We start from the raw sequence: 21,432 nt of genomic DNA on the forward strand, positions 1-21,432 counted from the left end.
GAGAACACGAGGCTGGTCTGTCGTTAGTGCAGAACAATAGTTCTTCGATTCGCTGTATAAAACCCTAAGTGTGTTCAATTACTTACTTTACAGCCTTTAATTTATCAATGCCCTTAATTCTAAATACCTTTACCGTAAAAGTTAATTATTAACTATAGGTTGGTTTAAAACTGTTTCAAACCATTGGAACTAAGCCAGCAATAATGTTTGTACGAATTGGTTGAAAAACAACCGAGTTGGACGATGGTAACTAAGCAAGCCGTTCTACTGACATAGAGATCTCCGGACGTTTACCATATAAAAACGTTCATTAAAAATAGTTGTGTAAACCGAACTGCGTATAAAACAGAACTCTAAGTGTGTTAGCCAAAACGTCACACAGAGCTATCCTGATAATTATGATAAACGAGAAAAGTTGATGGAGTTTGGTGCCTTCGTGAATAATAGATCAAAACGTGCGTCTATGTCGGTAGATTCGTACGGATTTGTTTTAACCGAATCAATTAATAGAAACAATAATTTCTTATGTATAGGTTTTTTTTAGCAGGAAGCAGACTGTAGATGCAAAGCTCCGTCGTGGGATAAGGTCAGGTTTGGTAAGTAAATGATTACCATTATTTAGTACAAAGTCATAACGCCAAAAACTTTCTATACCTATTTTTTTAAATGATATTAGGATTTTATGAGTCGTATTATAGCAATAATTCTATAGTTTACTAAAATAAAGAAAATATCCTATTACATTTCTAATCTATAATTATGATATTTGTTAAATAAATGTAAAAATATATCCTTGCAATATAACAGTCACTTTGATATCGCTTTAGTTTAAAGTTAAAAAGAGGTTGAAAGATTTGTCTTAATCATTGAAGGTTTCTCAATTTCAGCGGTCTTGATCCACGATAATTAGCACACTTAGGCTAATAATATTATACAAAAATAGAATTAGAAAAATCTGTTTTAGTACTTACGCGGAGAATTTTGTTATAATTCTCTTCGCAAGGTGTTTTTTTTTTTACTTTTTCTTCTTAAAAGTCTTTGGTAAATTTTGATTGAAATTTAACCTAACTCATAGATTACAGCATCCATCTTGACTGGGGAAAAAAAACAAAAAACAAAACAGATAGAGCAAATTTTAAAAACTGTAGTACCGGGTAACTTCTCAGTTACCCCAAAGATCCACACTATTTAAACAATTTCGACTCTAATGATTATTTGCCTTCGTATTTAAGCTCGTCATTTGTCAGCTCTCAAGATACCAAAAAAATATTTTCTTGAAACATTTGAGCCGTTTATATTATTAAGATTGCTAGAAAAAAGATTGTAAGGCTAAAGAATCTCGCCCTATTCGTGAAAGTTCTTTCTCTGTTTGAGTCTCGTTTGAGGCTATTTTACGACGTAGACACTACTAAACTGGGGAAAAATAACTTTATATATTGCATTAATAAATTCACTAAAAACCTGTGAAATTGGCTTCGAGAATCAAATTTTACAATCCATTAAATGAGAATACTAGTAAGTTGGTCGTGAAAATTTAACTTCAAATATTTCGATCAATATTATATTTTATGGAAATGTTTGCAACATTTCGCGTGGCTTGCAGACTAAATCCTTCCGAAAACCAAAGAATATAAAAGAAAACAGCGAAATCCCCTTGAATTTTATTTAAGAATATAAATTGTAAACTCATGAATAGTTAATGTTCTGGTTTGTTTGACTTTAATAAGCATCTTTACTGCGCGCGCGTGCGTTTATTTTTATTTTTTTCAGCCGTCATTAGTGTCGGTCCCAGATCCTCATAGACCCGCGCTAATGACAGCTGTGGAGGACATTAGTTAATTTTATGCTAGGTCGTTATTTTATAACTTCTTAAAAGAGTTTAGAAAGTGTTTCTGTCGTCTAGAATGACAGCCGTCTCGTCTGTTCGCACACTGAGACCTACGTTGAGTGGTTTGAAATGATTGAAAAGGACCGGGCTTTGTTTGGGATGAATCTTCTTTCCGAAGGCGGTTGGATGTGTAGGAAGCGTGGTGATATGATAAACAAATGTTGGAAAATATAACACTGGTGGAAAATGTGGAAATATAAAGGGCGTCCCGTAGACTATAGGTTCAAGAAGAGAAAGAGAAAGAGAGAAAGAAAGTGAAAAAAAGAAAGAAAGAAAGAAAGAAAGAAAGAAAAGAGAAACATGAAATAAAAGGAGAAAAAAAAAAGAATTAAAAGAAAGAAAGGGAAAGCAAAAGGAAAGGATTGAACAAATTAATATTAAGGAAAGATGAATAAAAAATAAAAAGCAATGAAATGCACGATGACATTGAAAGAAACGACAGTGAATGAAAAAATGAATTAAAAAAACTAACTAGTCCTATTTTCTTCATTGAAAGACAGTTCAGAGATCTAGGAAGTACAAACGATAATGAATAAATTTAAACTTGCTTGAAATAAACTACATTTCTTAAATTTTTACAGTTTGGTATTTTCGAATTTTTTTAACGTTTTTCTCAAAATGTAAACTATGATTACAGAAAAAAAAGTTTTCTTTTAAAACTATTTTATTAGTTGTTCAGTATTATTATTATTATCATCATTATTATTATTATTATTATTATTATTATTATTACTTTATTAGTTTATTAGTTCAACTAATGAACTTATATCTCAAACTGAATAGCATAAAGGTACCGACTTTGGCTCACTTCTTTGTAGTTTCTTGTTTAATTGATAAAAATTAAAGCTAATAATGTCAAACTACTGGACACCTGTCAACACATCGAAGTATACTTCTGTTAATGTTTTGAGCTACTAGAATATCGATAAATAATTGTGAGCACCGGGATACTCGTTTTAAATTCATTGAAGTCAGCTTGGTTTAGCGAGAGGGGTAAATAATTTGTCCATATATATCTAATACGAATCGAAAGCGAATAGACCAATGGGCCAATAATAAAGATGATTGATGTAGTATCATCATTTTTATTGTTAAATATTTTATTAGGTGCTAAAATAATTAAAATGTGGCAAGTCGATGATTGGCAAGTGTTACAGTAACTTCGAAATGGCTTCCAACTGGTGCGTTTCATTCATTCGATTGACACTAGAGGTGTCATGACTTCGAAATGGCTTTCCATACTTTTTTGTGTCTCATCCCATTGATTGTCAACCAAGGGTGTCATGACTTTGAAATGCTTTCCCATAGATTGGTTCACTGCCACAGCATTGAAATGGTTTTCCTACTTTGTTGTGTCTTATCCCATTAATTGTCAGCCAAGGGGGTCATGACTTTGAAATGGCTTCCCATATTTTGGTTTATTGCCATAGCATTGAAATGGTTTTCCATACTTTGGTGTGTCTAATCCCATTAATTGTCAACCAAGGGTGTCATGACTTTGAAATGTCTTCCCAAAGTTCTGGGTGCACTGCCATAGCGTTGAACTGATTTTCCAAGTTCCTTTTGTGCCTCATCCAATTAATTGTCAACCAAGATTGTCAAGACTTTGAAATAATTTCCCACGCTCAGGTGGGTTGCATGTAATAGATTGACAATCCAGAACTGCCAAAACTTTAAAATGGTTTCCTGCATGAAATGGAGTATCATCATCCAATCAATGTCAAGAACAGCTCATCAATAACGTTGAAATGGCTTCCCTTTGTTACGGCCCATCTCGAAAATTCCCACTGCGATTTTTGAAACTAATGCGAAAATAAAACCAATTAAATGGAATCAACCGAAAACCTCGGACCAGTTGACACTAAAACGATAAATGTTCATGATCTTATCTAGTAAAATCCGCAATATAATGTTATAATTGAGTAACATTTCTAGACACACGGCAGATTCGACCAACCAAGGCTGGAAAAATTTTCACGGTTTTTTCTTCTTAATGAAATCACCAAGACTGCCGGTAATTCATTAGTGAAGATTAAATAATCGATTTATGAATCCTTGCCACGAATATTCGACGATTGTCCTTTAAATTGACATAAGGTATTGCTCGAAACTTTATTGATATCGCCGTAGCTTTGTACGCTTTCTTTAAACCAAAATCCCTAGAAACAATCTTGGATTATCTGCTTCAAAAGGTTTTAGTTCTTAGTTGATTATTAAGTAATAGTGCTGCCGGTCAGAAAATAATTTATAGTTTTTTCTATTTTTTTCTTCATCCCCCCCCCCCCCCCCCCCCCCTCCGAAATTCTGTCGCTCGAGAGAAAGTTCTTCTTCTAAGTTTTCATTTGTAAGGTGACGTTTTTTAAGGAGTATTCTCATTAACTCAATCTGATTATTCAGTTTGAAATACAGCCTAATAAAATTGTGCTTTCATCGCTGCTAAAAACAATTATCAAAAGCGCTGTCGTTGTCATAGTGACTGACAGATATTTATAGATTCACCTGCGATTTAATAAATTTTTTGTACCTTGATTGGCAATCTAGAGTGCGCCGTAGTCAGTCAAATTACCTTGTATTACTAGGCTAAAGTTCTGGCATTGAATGTTGTCAGTTCTTTGGATGTTGTGACGATAGGACAAGAGAAGATAGAGTGATTCAGCATATTGAAAACCCAGATACCTTTTAAAAACAACAGAAAAAGAGGTGAGAAGTGAAAGATTATTTGAAAATAGATTCTTTTCCTTTGGAGGAAAGTATAATCCCATTAAGAGATAATGTCAGAGAGAAAAGACGATTTTAATGGTTAAAACAGGAATGAAAAAACTTAAATCATTCTAGTGAATTCAATATTTAGTGTTGACTTGCTTACTTGGTTATCAAACCACGATTTACTAAACTTCGTAAAATATCACAAATAAAGCTTACTTTTTAACTGAAGATGGGACAACATTTTTTGACGCTGATTTTCGGAAAATAATCGTTCTTTGATGTTTGAAAAATCATACTATTTTAACGAAAAGGAATGATCTTTGACGAGGACGGTAAAACAGAGCTCAAATTTACGATATTTGCTTCTAAGCGAAATATTTTTTCACTCGGTTCAAAGATCTTTAAATTGATATTGCAAATCAAAAAGAAGTCAATACGGCTGAAATTGATTCTTGCCTAACTACGAGCTGTACACCCTCTGTCATTGATTTTGCATAGGATATGTTTATTTACTTCTGTATAGCTCTTATCCAATAGCATCCGAAGGAAGGATGATAATTCTTTACTACGTTTACGAGAATATTCCGCAATTTGAAAACGCTATCGGCATATCGAAACGAAAAAAAACAAAAAACAAAAAAACAAAAAACAAATCGGGATGGAGGTTTTTAGAAAACGCCGACGTCTACAGAAAGGTTTGCTCATAGAGAACTCATTGTCCATCAGCTAAGAGTTTTCTTATTAAAAATTGTTTATTTAAATAAACAAATAGCAGTTTCAAGTAAAAAGGTTGGAATAGACAAAATGTGGTTTGTTAGAGATTCTGTGTTCTTTATAAAAGATTACTGCAAGGCGAAAAGCAAAGAAAATGTTATTATTCTTTTTACACAGCTGGGCTTCGTGTTTTCTGTGTTAAATTGCCGTTCAATTACTCAACACCTGGAAATTAGTTCAAGTTGTTTTTTTTTTTTTCGCCTTTCAGAAAAATAATAATGTATACGCAACGTAAACCTTTTTCTATGACTTTTTTTTGCCTCCAAAAGTTTTTCAAACAGGTTTTTTGGGAAAAGACTAGAAATATTTTGCGAGAGTTTCGGTCGAGCAGAGAAAAATTGGTTTCTCGGTCATTTAAGGCAAAATTATTTGGTCAAACATGAGTTGCAATTAAGACAAAGGTTTTCCTAGTGTGAAAATAATTCTTTTGTATTAGTAACCTATATTATGAAACTACGAAGAAAGAAATCCCCTATCCCCGTGTTAAATTTCTTTGAATCTTATTCCAGGTTGGGACTGTATGTGTTGTCAATTCTTTCAAGTATTCTTGATATCCTTCCAACGATATTACATCAAAGCTTTCCAGCACAAAACTAGAAGTAAGCCCTAGTTCGATTTTTATTCTACAGGACTCTTTCTCTCGATTTTTCTTCTTCTTCTCCTTCTTCTCCTTCTTCTCCTCCTACTTTAAATGCCTAAATTATCAAGAAGCGATATTCAATGATTCGTTCATCTTTTCTAAAAAATGCTGAACTATATATTCATGATAAAAGTTGTTCATTTCTGATTGGTAGACTTATTTTGCATAAACCTGGGAGGATACTTAGTTTGATTAGCTTCTGCTATTTCTAAGTGGTCCTCTTCCTGCAATTATATATCTTTCTATTTTAAATGAAATATAACGATGCTAAATAGAAATGCTGTTGTAAAATCAACCAACGAGAGCTCACCCTTTGATTGATTCACCGGAATTTAATATACTAGACCTTTTTAGCAGGTAATCAATATATAGATAGTGTTAACTTGATGCGGATCTGATAGGATGTATATTAAGTTATGCAGTAGACACTCACAACTCACCAGGAAAGTCGTAGTTTAGACCCCTGGTATTAAATCCCGGCCTGAGGGTCAAATATGAAAAATGTTAACATTAAAATATATATATTTCAATCCTCAAGAGAAGGGAGTTCTCGCTTTGTTTTGAACTTCCAGGTTCAATTTCAATTTCATTTTATTTACAGTTTTTTTTTTTTTTTTTTAAATTTTACAAAATAGAATTACAAGAATATATGTTATGAGAGAGAAAATGAATGTTTTTACAGACTAAGCTAGACATCAGTATTCTAATTACTATTTCTTATCGTATGAAAAACAAGATGAAGAACGATCAATTAGCTATTTAAAATTATCGATATAAGATTTCAGTAAGGCTACCATCACGCACAAGTTTAGATAGTGGTATGCATTGAATTCACAAGTAAACCTCTTAGCTCCTCCCATTAGCATGTACACCTATGGTTACACCCTAAACACTCTTTACCTCTTCGCTCACTTATTTTAGCATTATTCTTTTGAATCGTATGATAGAAATATTCCTCATAGCCTTTTCTATACATTTACAATATATTCATATATTAACTTTAGTTTAAGCTATATTTAGTTCTAAGATTTTTACTCGTACTACTCTTTAATAAGATTTCACACTTAGTAATTTACTATTTCTATTAGCCAATCATAATTCAACGATATTATCACATTGATTAGAGACTGACACATGTCATAGAATTATTATAAATAGAGCTCATATGTAATTAGCTCAACACACACAGAACACACAGAGATTAACACAGATGTAACAGAAGAGAGTAGAATAAAGATCCCGGAGCTCGTACCGAGAGCGGTAGTTTAGACCCCTCGTACTAAATCCCGGCCTGAGGGTCAAATATGAAAAATGTTAACATTAAATTTTTTTGTATTTTAATCCTCAAGAGAAGGGAGTTCTTTTGTTTTGAACCCCAGGGTTGAAAATTATAACAAGGAGCCAGGGACCTATGTGTGGGGCATGATACATTAAGGTATTAGGATACGAAAAATGACGATTTGCTCGAAAAAAAATTTTTTCTGAAATTTCGTAACTTTAAACTTTTGTCTTTCATATGTTAGTGAAACTTCTTGCAATTTTTGATTGGAAAAACCAAAAAATTGAGACAAATCGAAATCGTGACTTTATCAAGACCGGAAATGTCCCATCGCTTGCAATAACGTTGAGTCCAAATGCTCCTTTGTCCTTGTAAAAAGATCCTACATTGCGATCGTCCAGAACAACAGATAATATGACAAGTGATGACAAAATGGAAGGCTGAAGGTGTTTTGACCAACACCATCGTGGCTCCCTGCAGCTTCCGGCTCCAAACAAAGAAATGCAATTTTCTCGAACTTTATTTGCTGCTAAAACTTCAACTTCAAAAAGCTAAAAGGCCCTTGGATTTCATTCGATTTTTCTAAAATTTGGAGAGTTTAAAAAGAAACTCATGACCCAAAAAAGGGTGTCTCCGATTTTTGAAATTTAATTTCTTTCCAAAGTTATGACGCTTTTTACTTTAAACAACACTCCAACACTCCAACATAGTTTAAAATGTACGTGTCCGTTAACGTTTTTACTGAGGCATGGTCAAATTTCGCTTCGAGGACAATAACGTGAACAACAATTTAAAAAATCGTATTTTGAAGATTTCTTCATAAACTATGTTTACTCAGCTTTCAGAAAATGTATACTTTGTATGTGTTATACTATAAAGCCAGCGCGTTATTTAAGTTTGCGCGCATAGTGGTCGTAAACGTATCCTAATACCTTAAAGCAGTCATAAAATCTAAATTGTCATAAGAGGTATGGCAGTTATTTTAAATATTCGTGTGTTCGATCCATTGAAGGTCGGGGAATTTCAAAGTGTCTGTATTGTTGAAGTTGTGCATTCTTTAGTTTATCGTTGGTATTTGTGAATATTTGAGGCTAATCCTGAGAATATGAGTCTATAATGAAGAAAGACAGTCATAGTTGACTTATTCCACTGGAAATGGTCTTTTTTCTCTCAAGGCTTTTAGTTTTGAAAAAAGTCCCCACCCAAGAGTCGTATAAGAGTTTCTTTTAAAACCTTGTAATTAATTTACATAGCCCTACAAATCTGATTAGGATCGATTAAGATCGCATTATCCCGACCGAAACGTCAAAATGAGATAAAATTATCTAACCCACTTCTCGTTTATAGAAGTATTTTCTCATTGTAGTTTATCTGCGAAGCCTTTTTTTTTTTAAGTTCTGTAAAATCAAATGAAACGCACTCATGCTTAAATATAGTCATAAGGTTGGAACTCGTTTTATATTTTTAAGGACATGCGTAATAGAGAAATTACGAGCCTCGTATTTATATTAATATATTAATAGTTTATTAAAAATTTCCCTCTGATAAACAAATAACCTTCCTTACAATACACTAGATTTCTGTGCCAAAAATTTCTCACAAAAATTAATTACTTATTCAGTATATTGAAATTCGTAGTAACAGGAAAGCTTGTACGTCTTTTAATTCATAAGCATGCTTTAGAAGATACAGTCAATGTCATTAACGTTGTCCACCGAAAAAAGACATTTAACTCGTGAATCGAAAATCCAGAATGCCCTGACCATTTAGTGAGGATTTAAGATGGAGAATGGCATTTCAGCATTTGTTTTATGCCAGAACCTTCGAGGAAACACGTGATATTTCTTTTAGTCTAAATGTGTAAATGTCTAAATATGTAAATGTCTTTTTTTGGAGGACAACGTTAATGACATTGACTGTATATTCTAGATTGATTAGCTTATTCTTCGTGGTTAAGAACTCCAGCAAGCATAAGATACGAAATTTGCATTATGGCGTCATTTACTATCATTACCACTCCCTTGCACACTTTCTTTTGTTCAGTGATTTCTAATAATACAAATTTGAATAAGAAAGAAAATTCGCGAAGTATTTTGGTGGTGGTAGTAAAATGACATCATCATGCAAACGGCCTATTTCCAGATCTGTAGACACTACTTCGGTTTTTCAGAGCGATTTCCATTAGTTGAACTGACCAGTCCTAGCGCCCAGTTCTCAAATGGTACGCGTCAGTTCTATAGAACTGATTGACCGAATTCTAAAAACTCATTAAGAACTGACGCTTACCACAAAGATACTTAACTAAACAAATGTAAGTGTGTAATTTACCTGCTAATGCCAAACAGTTAACTAAACAAAGTATTTACACTACATCTCTTTAATGCACTCGTAAGCCATACTAATAAAGTAAGAATTACTGGTTTGCACTCTAGTTTCCATGGTAATAAAAGTACTTTAGTCAGTCTTTGTTTGTTTTGACTGGTAGAAAGTAGTAAAAACCCTAGTAGTGAGAACACGTTGATCACTTCCTCTAAACCTTTGATTCTTTTACATGGCAGAGAGTTCAAGGAATACCGTAAAAAAAAACAAAACAATTTTTGGGAAATTTTACAGACAGGACATTTAATTCTAAAAGCAAGACTCGATATTAGCCGTTCTGGAGTTGCAGAATGCGTTGCATCGTGAGGCTGTTTAATGGGACGCATTATTACTTATATGGCGTCTTTTTCGCTTGCTGACAGCAAAAAGAGAAAGAAAAGTGATAGGAAATCTTAATTGTTGTGCTAATTTTCAAATTTATTTCGTTTCTTGATGTAAAATGTCAACTGATGTATTGATTGATGAAGGGTCCCCCAAACAAACAACAACAACAACAAAAAACAAAAAAAAAAAAAGGAAATTTTTTTGAATATTTCATTTTCTTTAAATTTGAATATATATGTGAGGGACCACGGTAATTGGCACATGCTGTAGTAGATTCCCAGCCACTATATGCATGTATATATCATATAGAACGTGTTTGTGTGTGTATGTATGGGTGTTTAAATGGCAAAGCTAAATAAATAAATAAACAGCCATATAATGCAACACATTTCAACAACTCTACTACGGCTAATACTCATGACCCCAACGGGCAGTTGTGGAACATTGTTCAAAGGTGGTGTAGCGGTAGCATATTTACTTTTCACCTCTGGGGTCTCAGGTTCGATTGCTGGACTTGTAATGGACTACTCACATGTGAGTAGAGTATGTTAGTTTTTGTTACAAGGTAGCAATGTTTTCTTTTTACAAACAACTTAAAGTCAGATGAAAAATATTCGCTTTCTTGCTGACGAAGTTCTTATTAAAAGTTCTGCTTATTTTTCTCATTTAAAGACTTACATATAATTATATAGTGGTATAGTGGAGTAGCTGACCACAGCAGCAACAAGGAGGTCTCGGGTTACTTTCATTCCCTAATGGAAAACTAGAAATTATTTTCCGAGTCCAGAATATTAGCTTTGAAGAAACCAATTACATCTTCAATTTTAGTTTTATCGCTGTTTATTTTGAGAGTAAACTTTACGTACTTCTGAATTAACAATAACACAAAAACTCTTTAACATGGCTTACCTAAATGAACTAAAAATAGAACACAAAGCATATTTTAATCTTGGCTTGTGGTCTTGTTAGTTTTTGGCGCCAAACGATTGAACCAGGCCCTGACAGCTTGTCATGTCAAAGCCATCGTATTTGGCTCAAGGTACAAAAACTTTGATGAGATTTTGAGTCACTTGTCGCAATCTTAAATGATATGTCTCCAAAAGTACATCAAATTAATGAACATTTGGCAATTACCTGGGTTTTTTGATGATAAGATTTTAATATTAAAAAATTAGCGCTATACTAAAGAACAGCAAAATTCACTTTGTTTCTTTTTCATGAAGATTTAGTTTTCAATACTAGATCTATATAAATATTTTTTGCCGATTATAAAAATAAGAAAAAATGTACAAAATAGTACTTTTTTTCATCTTATGAAGATTTTTTAAAATACATCTTTATATAATACGAAAACCATTATTACAAATGCAAATATATATCTAAGAGAAAAAATATCGTACAATAACAGTATGAATGATCTGTAAAAAAACTATGAAAACATTATTTTAAAATCTGTAATGTAAATATAACTATGATAAAATAATAATAAAAAACTAAGTAAAAAAAGGAAAAATTCTAATTCTAATAAATGATATACAGTATAAATCGTCTATAAAACATTAATTATTGATGAAATTGAACTTTCTACAGTCTGAATATCAAGATCTATGTTATCATCAAGTATGAAGATTGAATTCATCTGATATGAATATTTTTTCCGGATGAAAAGTCAAAATTTATAAGAAAAAAATGAAAAAGGCTCTTTTTATTCCTAACATTTTAGATTAACTATCAACAAGTGCTAAATCTCTTGAAAACGTTTTGGAGTCGAGCGTCGTGCAGATATCATGATTACTGAACCGTTTTTCTCCAATTATCATCTATTGACAAAACTCGCAAATTGCTTATTCAAATAAGGTTTCTTTAGTTTGATTCCGGCAGACTAGATTTTGATATTTCCTGTCTTTGCCCAGACTAGGGGTGAGTTACTTTTGCGAAAACTATCTAATTCTAGTTTGGCTTCCACAGGGAAAGAATCTCCAAGCCTGCCCGCATAAAGTGGATTTCTTTCAACTAAAGGTGAGTTTCAAATAACTTATAACCTTTTTTTCCCCCTTTTTTTCTTTTCTTTCTCTCTTTTTCTCTCTCTCTCTTTTTCTTTTTTTTCTTCTCTTTGTTCTCGTTTTCTCTTTTTAAAATTCATAAAGTTATATCTTAAAATGACCTCATGTATGAATGAAATGTTGATCTGATATTTTCAAATTAAATCTTATCTTGATGTTAAATATATTGAGGTCGAACGGCGTCTAAGACTTGGCGTTCTCTAACAAGATAATTTCAGACGCGATATCTGTAGATATTTGATGGTAATATTGAATTTTCAGTTGAAAAGCAAAGATGGCGCTAACAAGCAAGATCTTTATTGATGATTTTCAAACTCTGACGACATTCCTGCCTTCCTTCCTTCCTTCTCAAGGAACAAACACGTCATTTTTATTGTTGATAGATCATTTTTCCATCGATAAACGTTGCGGATTTGAAGTTCACGAATTGACGTCGCGGTGAATACATATGCCTAGGTTGATGAGCACTGAATTTGAAAACATAACCTGAACTATCTTGTACAATTCCAAATATCACTAAAATGTAAATACAAAGAGTATATATTTCGTGACAAAATCATCTTCTATAATTCAACACTAATCCAAATCTCATAATCAGATTCTTTGATTTATTTCTTTTCAATTTTCATTCACTTTTCAACAATCAAAGTTTTTAGCGTTTTTAATGATTTTTGAACGGCTTTCTATAAAAGTTAAACTACTAAAGTCCATAGTTTCCACACAAAAAATCTATTTTTCTTTTCGTGATGTTACGGTTTTTTCTGTGGCTTTAGCGGTCGTGAATCACGAAATACGTGGTCTTTTAGTTCAATACATTTATCTATAAATTACGCTCTATTTTTTTAATAATAAGAGGAAATGAAAGCGTTATAAGATTAAATTAGTGCACGAACTTTGTATGAATAAACCCCAAAACAAACTCACGCAAAATCATGTTACTTAATATGGGTAAAACTGAAAAGAAAAAGAAAGCCATTTAATGATTGAAGAAAAAAAATGAGACGAAGGGCGAAGTGATCGTAATAAATTAATAGTATTGAATAAGACCGTCTGAAGTCTGAATGTAAAATAATTGAGGGGGGGAAATGAAAAGAAGAGAAAAGAAGAAGAAAAAAATAACGATCACTAAGGGGGGGGGGGGGGGGGAATGAGACGAAGGGCGAAGATCGTAATAAATTATTGAATAAGACCGTCTGAAGTCTGAATGCAAAATAATTGAGGGGGAAAAGAAAAGAAGAGAAGAGAAAAGAAGAAGAAAAAAATAGCGATCAAGAGAAAAAAATGGCGGAAAAAGAAAGTGAAAAAGATTTTAAATGCATAGAAAAAAAAAAAAAAAAAAAAAAGAATAGACCTTTAGATGTAATTTTTCCCCATTTTGGATCACATTTTATTTCACCAAAAATAATTAATGTTTCGCTAGTAGCTTGACTGACGAGTTCGCCACGTTACTATGGGTGCGATTCGAGCAAGGAAACTTGTTCTCCAGAAAGTCTATTCAGTCAAGGGATAGGGATCAACAAATTAATCCATTGATCTGTTACTGAAATACAAATCATGTTTCGTCCAATAAGAATTAACTCCTGCCAACAGACAATATTAAGTCTGTAAGTGGACATAAACGTATGGGGGAGGGGAGGGTGGGGTTTATGTAACCTCAAACTTTGTCTTATTTGGCTTTAGAGGTTCAAAACGTCGACCCTACCCCTCCCCCCTCAGTGGTATTTTGTGACCAGTCCTTTGAAGAAGATTATTGGCTGAGTAAAAGTGCACAAAAAACAAAAACATGGGATTCCTGTGTTATCTGATACTTAGGGGGGGGGGGGGGGGGTAGTGTAAGGCAGAGTATAATCAACGCCGCAGGCAAGACATAATCACACACGTGTTCAGTGTCTTCATGTGAAATAAATGAGCTTCGACACACTTAAAATGAGAACAAATTGATACTCTAGATGATCAATGTTGATTGCTTCGAGCGGGAAAGCCCCGCTGTTCGTGACTTCCTGCGGCGGATTAACGGATCACGTTCTATGCTTTTTGTATGCAACACTGATGTTAAAACCCGCGGTTAATTTGCACATTGAATCACAACCACAAAACTGAGTCGACAGAACTACGATGAGAATAGAACAGAAATATCGCTCTTACTCGGCTGGAAATTAGATTATAAAACGGCTCAATCTTAGCAAAAAAAACCCAAAACCAGATAAACAAGTAAGTAAATTTACTTATTTCAAAAATAATGTAAAAACGGGATTTTCGCGTTTAGAGAAGGCGAGACAAAAGAGAAGAGTTCTGGCGAATGTAAGGGATAAAGGATGGCGCCGCGGTAGTGCAAGCGCTTATTACCTCTAGGGTCTCTGGACTTGGCATCACTTGTTAATAGAGCCAGTTTGTTACGTCTCTCCCTTGATACAAAGGTTTTTCTACGAGTTTCCTCCCTCCGCAAAACGCAACAACCGAGATTCCAATTCAATCTGTGATTTAGCCGTGCCCTGTATAACCGACTCTTATTAGCCCAGGTTCTTTCTGCGTTCGATAAGTTTTTTTTTCAGTTTGCTGTGTCATCCTCATTCTAAACTAGATCTGCACAATCAAATCCATCATAGCGGCTTTGCATACGAATTGTCAAGAAAGTGTTGGAAAACGTCATTAGTAGCAATATCCAACATTATATATGTTAGAAAATAAGCAGATTGTGATTTATCAAATGTGAGTCTAAACTAGACAGTAAACTAAACGCGCACGTACAAAAAAGGTAAAAATGGTAACTTTTCTTTAATTTTTCTCAATTCATTTTCATCGTAATAAAAGATTTGAGGTGAGAATTTTCCAGTTTGGATCGAACTTTTTCCTAACTTAACTAGAACTTCCAAGAAAAAAACAGTCAGTGACAAAGTATGGGTTGAGTGTGGTTGTAAAGCATCTTCATTCAGTTTGGTTTGCAGTAGATTAGACAGCTACTAATTACTCTGAGGACAATAAAATAATAATCCAGTTAAGCTAAACATTTCTTCCTACATTGCGCAAAAGCATCTTTCATTAATTCGAAAATAAAACCGTGCGTTGTAATTGGTTGGAACGTAATTTTATTAGTGGTTAATTATGTTATTAGTCACGTGATTCGTGCCCATGGCGAGGGTCTAATTGTGTAAGTAAAAACAAACTTGTCGAATGGTAATGAAAAATAAATGAAATATTAGGAAATTTGACCAACAAATCTACCGAACCTTGCGGATCAATAACGTTGACGAGTTGTTGAATCATTAATGGACTAAATCTAATAGACATCTTCGGCTCTGACGTAATGTTTTCCCATTTCAGACCACATGTCATTCCCTAGAGTATCATTTCTTTTTTTAAGGTTTGCGCTCGGTTGCGTATGAGAAGGCACATGAATATGTATACAGCTCAAACAAAGAATCCTATTCTCAAGGGAATGACATGTGGTCTGAAATGGGAAAATATTACCCCAAGCCGAGGAGATCTATTGGGCGTAATGAAATAGAGAGAATAAGAAAAAAATATCAAATGCCCTTGGCGGGAATCGAACCCACGTCTTCGGTATTCCAGTCCTATGTGTTAACCACTAAATGTAGGGTACTCGTATTATTGGGCGTAATGTTTTCCTAATTTAGACCAAGTGTCATTCTCTTGAGAATAAGATTCTTTGCTTGATTTATATCCTTATTCATGTGTCTTCTGATGCGCAACCGTTAAATAAGGGAATAATACTCTAGGGAATGACACATGGCCTGAAATGGGAAAATATCATTTGAACCATACTGTTCTCTCTGTTCCAGAATTCAACCATGAACTATACCAATTCAACACTGAGCTACGGACGACCCCCGTCTATCCCTCCCGCATACATACTGGACAGAGTGTGGGCATATGTTTTCGTTGGTATCTACGTCCCTCTCAGTATTGCTATCACCTTGGGTAACGCCCTGGTTATCGCTGCTTTCTTCACCACACCTAAACTCAAAACAAAGACCAACTATTTCATCGTGTCGCTGGCGGTGGCCGACTTGATCGTCGGTACATTCTCTGTCCCTATGTGGATGTATGTACTAGTCACGCAGGATTTTTCGAACCCGTTGTATAAGGCGTTTCAAGCGGTGGATATGGTGTCGGGTGTGTCGTCTATTATGCACCTGACCTGTATCAGTTTGGAGAGGTGTTACGCTATCATTGCACCACTCAAGCACATGAGAATCAAAAAAGGTAGGTCGCCACTTAAAAAGATGGGTTCATATAAGCCTATTAATGGACCCATCTTATACTCATTAATAATTCATGAGCTCATCGACCAACAGGAGTTTCTTATTTGTACCACGTGCAGTAGTTTGAAACCCCCATCAAGTGTACGACCGCACCCATTTTAAAGTTGTAGTACTTTGAAATTGTTCAAAGTCCTACTACTCAGACTTTGAAATATTTCAAAGTACTAGAACTTTGAAATAAAAACAAACATAACAAAAAGAGTATACGATGTCGTGTCAAATACTCGTCACTGTATTCTATTGGGGTTTCAAAATCGGCTACTCCTCGGCATTTGAAATTCCACTCGGATTTTGAAACCCCAATAGAATAAAAAAAAGAACTTGGATGCGAAGATAGCATGAAAATACGAAATAAATCACACTTTTTCTCGATGGAATTTGTAGCATTTCTTGTACTTTCATGTTAGCCTCGCATTCAAGAAAATTTTAAGAAGGGTGCATTCTACACACAACCAGTTGATCTGACTAGGCTCGCAAAGCATGATTTCCTTATTGAAAAAAGAATCAATCCCATCAACCACCGCACGCTGAATTCACTTGAGTATCGTGGCGGCCATCTTGGGAAAAAAATTAATATGTGCGACTTTTTTGCAAATAAACCTTTTCTTGTTGAAAACGAGACACTTTCAATAACAGTTATAAGGTTTTATTTAAGGTTTAAAGTATCTTGGAGATTGCCAAAGACCCAAGATCAGCAAAAGATTTGGAATTTGTAGTTAAATCTTATCAAGAAATCGAGAAAAGTTTTTCGCCAGCTCCTTCAAGAGCTTTGAAGTCAGTGACGGTCCTCCCATTGCGCAGACCATTTTTATCCTCAAAATGATAATTTATATCTCTTTTCCAGCTGTCCTATATTCAGCCATCGTCATGTCATGGTCTTTAGGAATCCTATCGTCAGTTCTCAAGACGTCCACGGGTTCGAACAAAAAATTTGTCGTGACATTCGTGACGAGCGGGTTCTTCTTTACGCCGTTGCTTGTGATTTTTATAGCGTATTTCTTGATATTTATCACGGCCAGGAGAAGCATTACAGCCCACAGAGGGAGATCTTTGAAAAAGGTAAACTTCAAAAAGACGATATACCTTAATAGTTACATGAATATCACATGAGCGCGCACTGGCCCTGCGTCAGTGTGAATACAACATCAAAATGACGGGAAAAAATTATCACACTTTTGCTGACGAATACTGTCGTGACACGGCAAAGGATACACCAGGCCAATCACATTGCTCGAGAATAGCGCAGCGCGCTGATTCTAAAAATAGCTTAAAGATTCGGACAAACATTGCATTCTGTTTAGCCGCTACGAGGATTATACGAACCGATTTTATTATTTTTACTTAAAGTTACAATAATAACCCATGTAAACTAAGATCAACTGCGATCGGCTGTGAAAATTATCTGCTAAAAGTAAACTTGTAAGTTTGTTTGTCCGAATTTCGTCTTTGTCTTCGTTTTTATGACGTCACGGCTGCGCTGCGCTATTTACTCTCCATCCAATCAAACAAACACACGAGATAAACACGGCGCGGACAATGTCACGGCACGGCTGCCAGACCAATCACGTTGCTCGAGAAAAAAATCAGCCAAATCAAATTCTAGAAAACAGCACGGTCACGGCACGCAACGCTTACGGCGCTGAGCTTTTCACAGTTATGCAAAAACTGCTCTATTTCTGTTCATAAAGAATACTCATGATACTTTACCGAAATTTATCTATATTTTTTTGCACTTTTCTCCTTTCTCCAAGGATCTCCACATCGCGTACACTGTAGCTGTGGTCATAGGTATCTTCGTTATCTGTTGGCTACCGTTTTTCATCATCTCTTTATTATACACGTATTGTCCATCGTGTACCTTCGTCTGGGACATGCGCGTCGTCATGACGGTCAAGATCTTCCATTATTCAAACTCCGTCTTCAACCCCATCATCTATTGCGTAAGAAACAGACGGTTCTACTTGGCTTTCGCGAGGATCTTGCGTAACCCTTTAATCTGTAAGGACAATAGCTCGAATGACGAATTGGATTCGACGCGTATGAATTACAAAATGACCAATCGAAAGAAGAATATGAATTGCAATGGTCAGGATGAAACTTGTCGCTTGACTGTACGATTTAAAGGGGCACTTGGATGAAAACACCCCGATTTTTGAAAATCCGAATAAGTATTTGAGGACAATATGACTTAATTATAATTATGAAAATCAGATAAGTGAAGGTTTTAGCCTGGGAGACACTCGCTGTTGAGATATTTTGGGTTAAAAGCGAAAAGAACAATAGGGTTGAGTAAATGACGTCATTTACTCACAATTTAGATACTGAATAAAATTGATAATTTTCTCCCGCCACTTTTGACTGTGAAGGAAGCGTGTTGCTTGGCTACTATCTGGGCAATATAGATAAGTTTAAACAAGTTTAAAGTCTTTTCCAATTTTCATTGATTTTCATCCAAGTGCCGCTCTAACGGTCAAAAGAATGGAGTTCAACTGGAATGTATATTCATACACTAAACTGATCATTCTGGGCGGGTTGGAATATGACTGTCATCCGGAGTGTTTTCAAGAAGAGTGGCTGTTACATATGAAGCCTGTCTATAGATTTTACATTTAACACTTATTTACTGGAACCGAGGGAAACAATTTGTTTGAAGTCCCGAGACGGCGATGTTTTCCGAGACGAATTCTTTGACTTACACTGGAAAAGTTATTCAATCAATCGATCAGTCAACTTTTTTTAAGGAAGGTGACACGTAACACAGTAACAAATCTGTTACCCTCCATCTCCATATTGGTGCCCGCTGAGAACCGTTGCCTGGGAAACATCGAAACCCGTTCACGTTCACGTGATACGCTCTCGCCCAATCAGAGTATGAGAAAAATGGACTTTGACTGTTGGAATATGAAAATAATCTTTATTCTTATTTTTAAAATTCCAAAGTAGTGCGACTAGCCACCCAAACCAGACCTCAAGATCTGTCCCCGCGTAAGTCTCAATAACTTGAGCATTATTTCTTTCTTTACCAAAACGCTTTATAATAGATTATTATTAGTGAATTTTAACATAGAAGTAAGGAAACGACACGTGATCTGAAATGGAAAAATATTTCAGTTCGCCCTAACTACGCATGACTTAACGTTACCAATATTAGGAAAACGCCTTTTTGGCGCGATTCATTGTTATATAATCCTCAGAGTCCCAAGATATTGTACATAAAAAGTGTAGTTAATTAATTAATAACGAAATAACTGATTGGTTTTGAGATTAGTTGCTTATTAGGGGCGAGGTCAAAACAATGGTCCAAAATAGGGACCCGATTTTATGAATTAGGTTGATGGGTACCGGTACGTACCCCCTCCCCCCTCAGAGACCTGTTCAAATGCTCGATACTGGGGGTCCGTAGTGGCAATTTCTATACACAAATATGCTTGTAAGCATACATTCAGACAGACAGTCCATTCATTTCTGTGATTTGGCTTTTAGTTTTGGAGATATTTGGGGACAAAATCTAAGATTTCACTTCCAGGGGTGGTGGGTACCGGGTAACACCACCCCTCCCCCCTAAATATGGTCCCGTAAGATGACAATTGTTTTGCCCTCATCCCTTAGGTATTCCGAGGTTAAATTGAGTTTGCAGTGCATTGTGGGATTTTTTATAGTTGACCTAATACACACCATCTTGGAAATATGTTTCCTGGTGAAACTAGACCCACACTGTAATGCCAAACTCGACCCAGTCTTTTCCTCAACGTGTTGATGGCTGATTGATAACTTCCCTTTTATACACAAGCTAGGTTACCTTTCAACATGGCCGCCATTATTCGATACCTTGTATTTGTATGACTTATTATTTTTGAGCACACAATAAACATAAAAGGCACGCGACAGTTTCATTTAGCTTTTTCAGTTCAAATATAAATGTAATCAATGTCGATAAAAACAATCAGATTCTTGGTTCTCGGGCTTGTGGAGGGGAGTGATTGTGACACAAATGGCTTTGAACGCATACTCACTCCTTTCCATAAACAGAACATAAATTTGATCTGTTTAAAAATTTATCTGCAATGAAGACGTTATGTTGGGATTTTTACTATTTGGTTTATCTTTAAGGACCATACTTCCAGATCATACATCGAGTGGTGAACCGTTGTATGGCAGCGCGAAGCATTTACGGCTACGCCGGAGATTTCGACCCCGACACCGCTATCCGAGGATTTACAAACTGATCAGGAAGCTTGGCCGAAGCCTAAGGGAGAGGTTAGTCGGCCCCTAGACCGTACATGATTAACCCCTTGCTAAGGTACTTTCAAAGGATTATTCAAATTTGAACCTTGCAACCTCGACTCAAAGCTTGTGTTTGACCAGTGAACCGATGTATGGAAAATGGTGAATGACCAGCAAGCTGGATAATCTTGATTGCGATACAGATGGCTTTGAACGCATGCTCACTCCTTTCCAGACTTATAAGCAACCGAATACGGGAATAAATATTTTATAGTTGAAGATTTAAATCTAATAAAAAATAGATTAAAAAAAGAAACATTTCATGTGGATAAGACGGGATTCGAACCTACCAAAAGAAATAAAAAGAAACAAAAATCGATTCAACTTTGCCATACCCCCGAGACATCCGCAGAGCTGAGGCGGCGTATGGACTTCGGACCTGACGGCGATTAAATCCTTCTGCCCTTGGGTGCACGAATTACGCAAGAAAATGTTCTAGCCGAAGCATCAGGGGAGAGACCAGCCGGCCCCCAGACCATATCGGCTAATCCCTTGCATCTCTGCCACGCACGGAATCGGTTGAAAATATAATGTTAAAAAGTCTAGTCTATTCGGCGCATTGTTTTCACGGCTATTGTTATGCTGATTCACCTGGAACCGTGGTCCAGTGGATAAATCGTTGTCGTTCAAGATACTTAAAGTCAAGCTCGTCTGAGGGGGTTTAGCATTTGGATGGGTGACCTAAACATTATGCTACTCACGCTTTTGCTCATTTTTTCCGGTTTTTTTTTTTAAAATTAATAATAGAATATAGAATAATAAAACTTTCTATCTTTGAATAACCTATTCCTGTTTACCTTGGGGGAAAAAAG

At 35.2% G+C, this 21,432-nt stretch overlaps 1 protein-coding gene across 7 annotated transcripts in view; it reads left to right on the plus strand.

The window, feature by feature from the left end:
* Positions 1–20,219, plus strand: part of LOC116287110 (adenosine receptor A2b) — a 29,698-nt gene extending 9,479 nt beyond the window's left edge. The window contains exons 3-8 of one of the 7 annotated variants that reach the window (XM_031693726.2): positions 545–596; positions 5,878–5,967; positions 11,959–12,009; positions 15,854–16,277; positions 17,181–17,395; positions 18,088–20,219. In XM_031693726.2, the coding sequence (XP_031549586.1) occupies positions 15,863–16,277; positions 17,181–17,395; positions 18,088–18,474 (1,017 nt within the window). In that variant the 5' untranslated portion in view covers positions 545–596; positions 5,878–5,967; positions 11,959–12,009; positions 15,854–15,862 and the 3' untranslated portion in view covers positions 18,475–20,219. Of the gene's footprint in view, positions 1–544; positions 597–4,502; positions 4,589–5,877; positions 5,968–11,958; positions 12,010–13,898; positions 14,265–15,853; positions 16,278–17,180; positions 17,396–18,087 lie in introns of those variants that run through there. The other 6 variants (XM_031693728.2, XM_031693730.2, XM_031693729.2 and 3 more) reach the window with 6 other exon arrangements.
* Positions 20,220–21,432: the final 1,213 nt, after the last annotated feature.

Source organism: Actinia tenebrosa, unplaced genomic scaffold, assembly GCF_029948245.1.
Source record: "Actinia tenebrosa isolate PJP-AT-01 unplaced genomic scaffold, QUT_ActTen_1.0 PGA_scaffold12__29_contigs__length_12842862, whole genome shotgun sequence".
NCBI lineage: Eukaryota > Metazoa > Cnidaria > Anthozoa > Actiniaria > Actiniidae > Actinia > Actinia tenebrosa.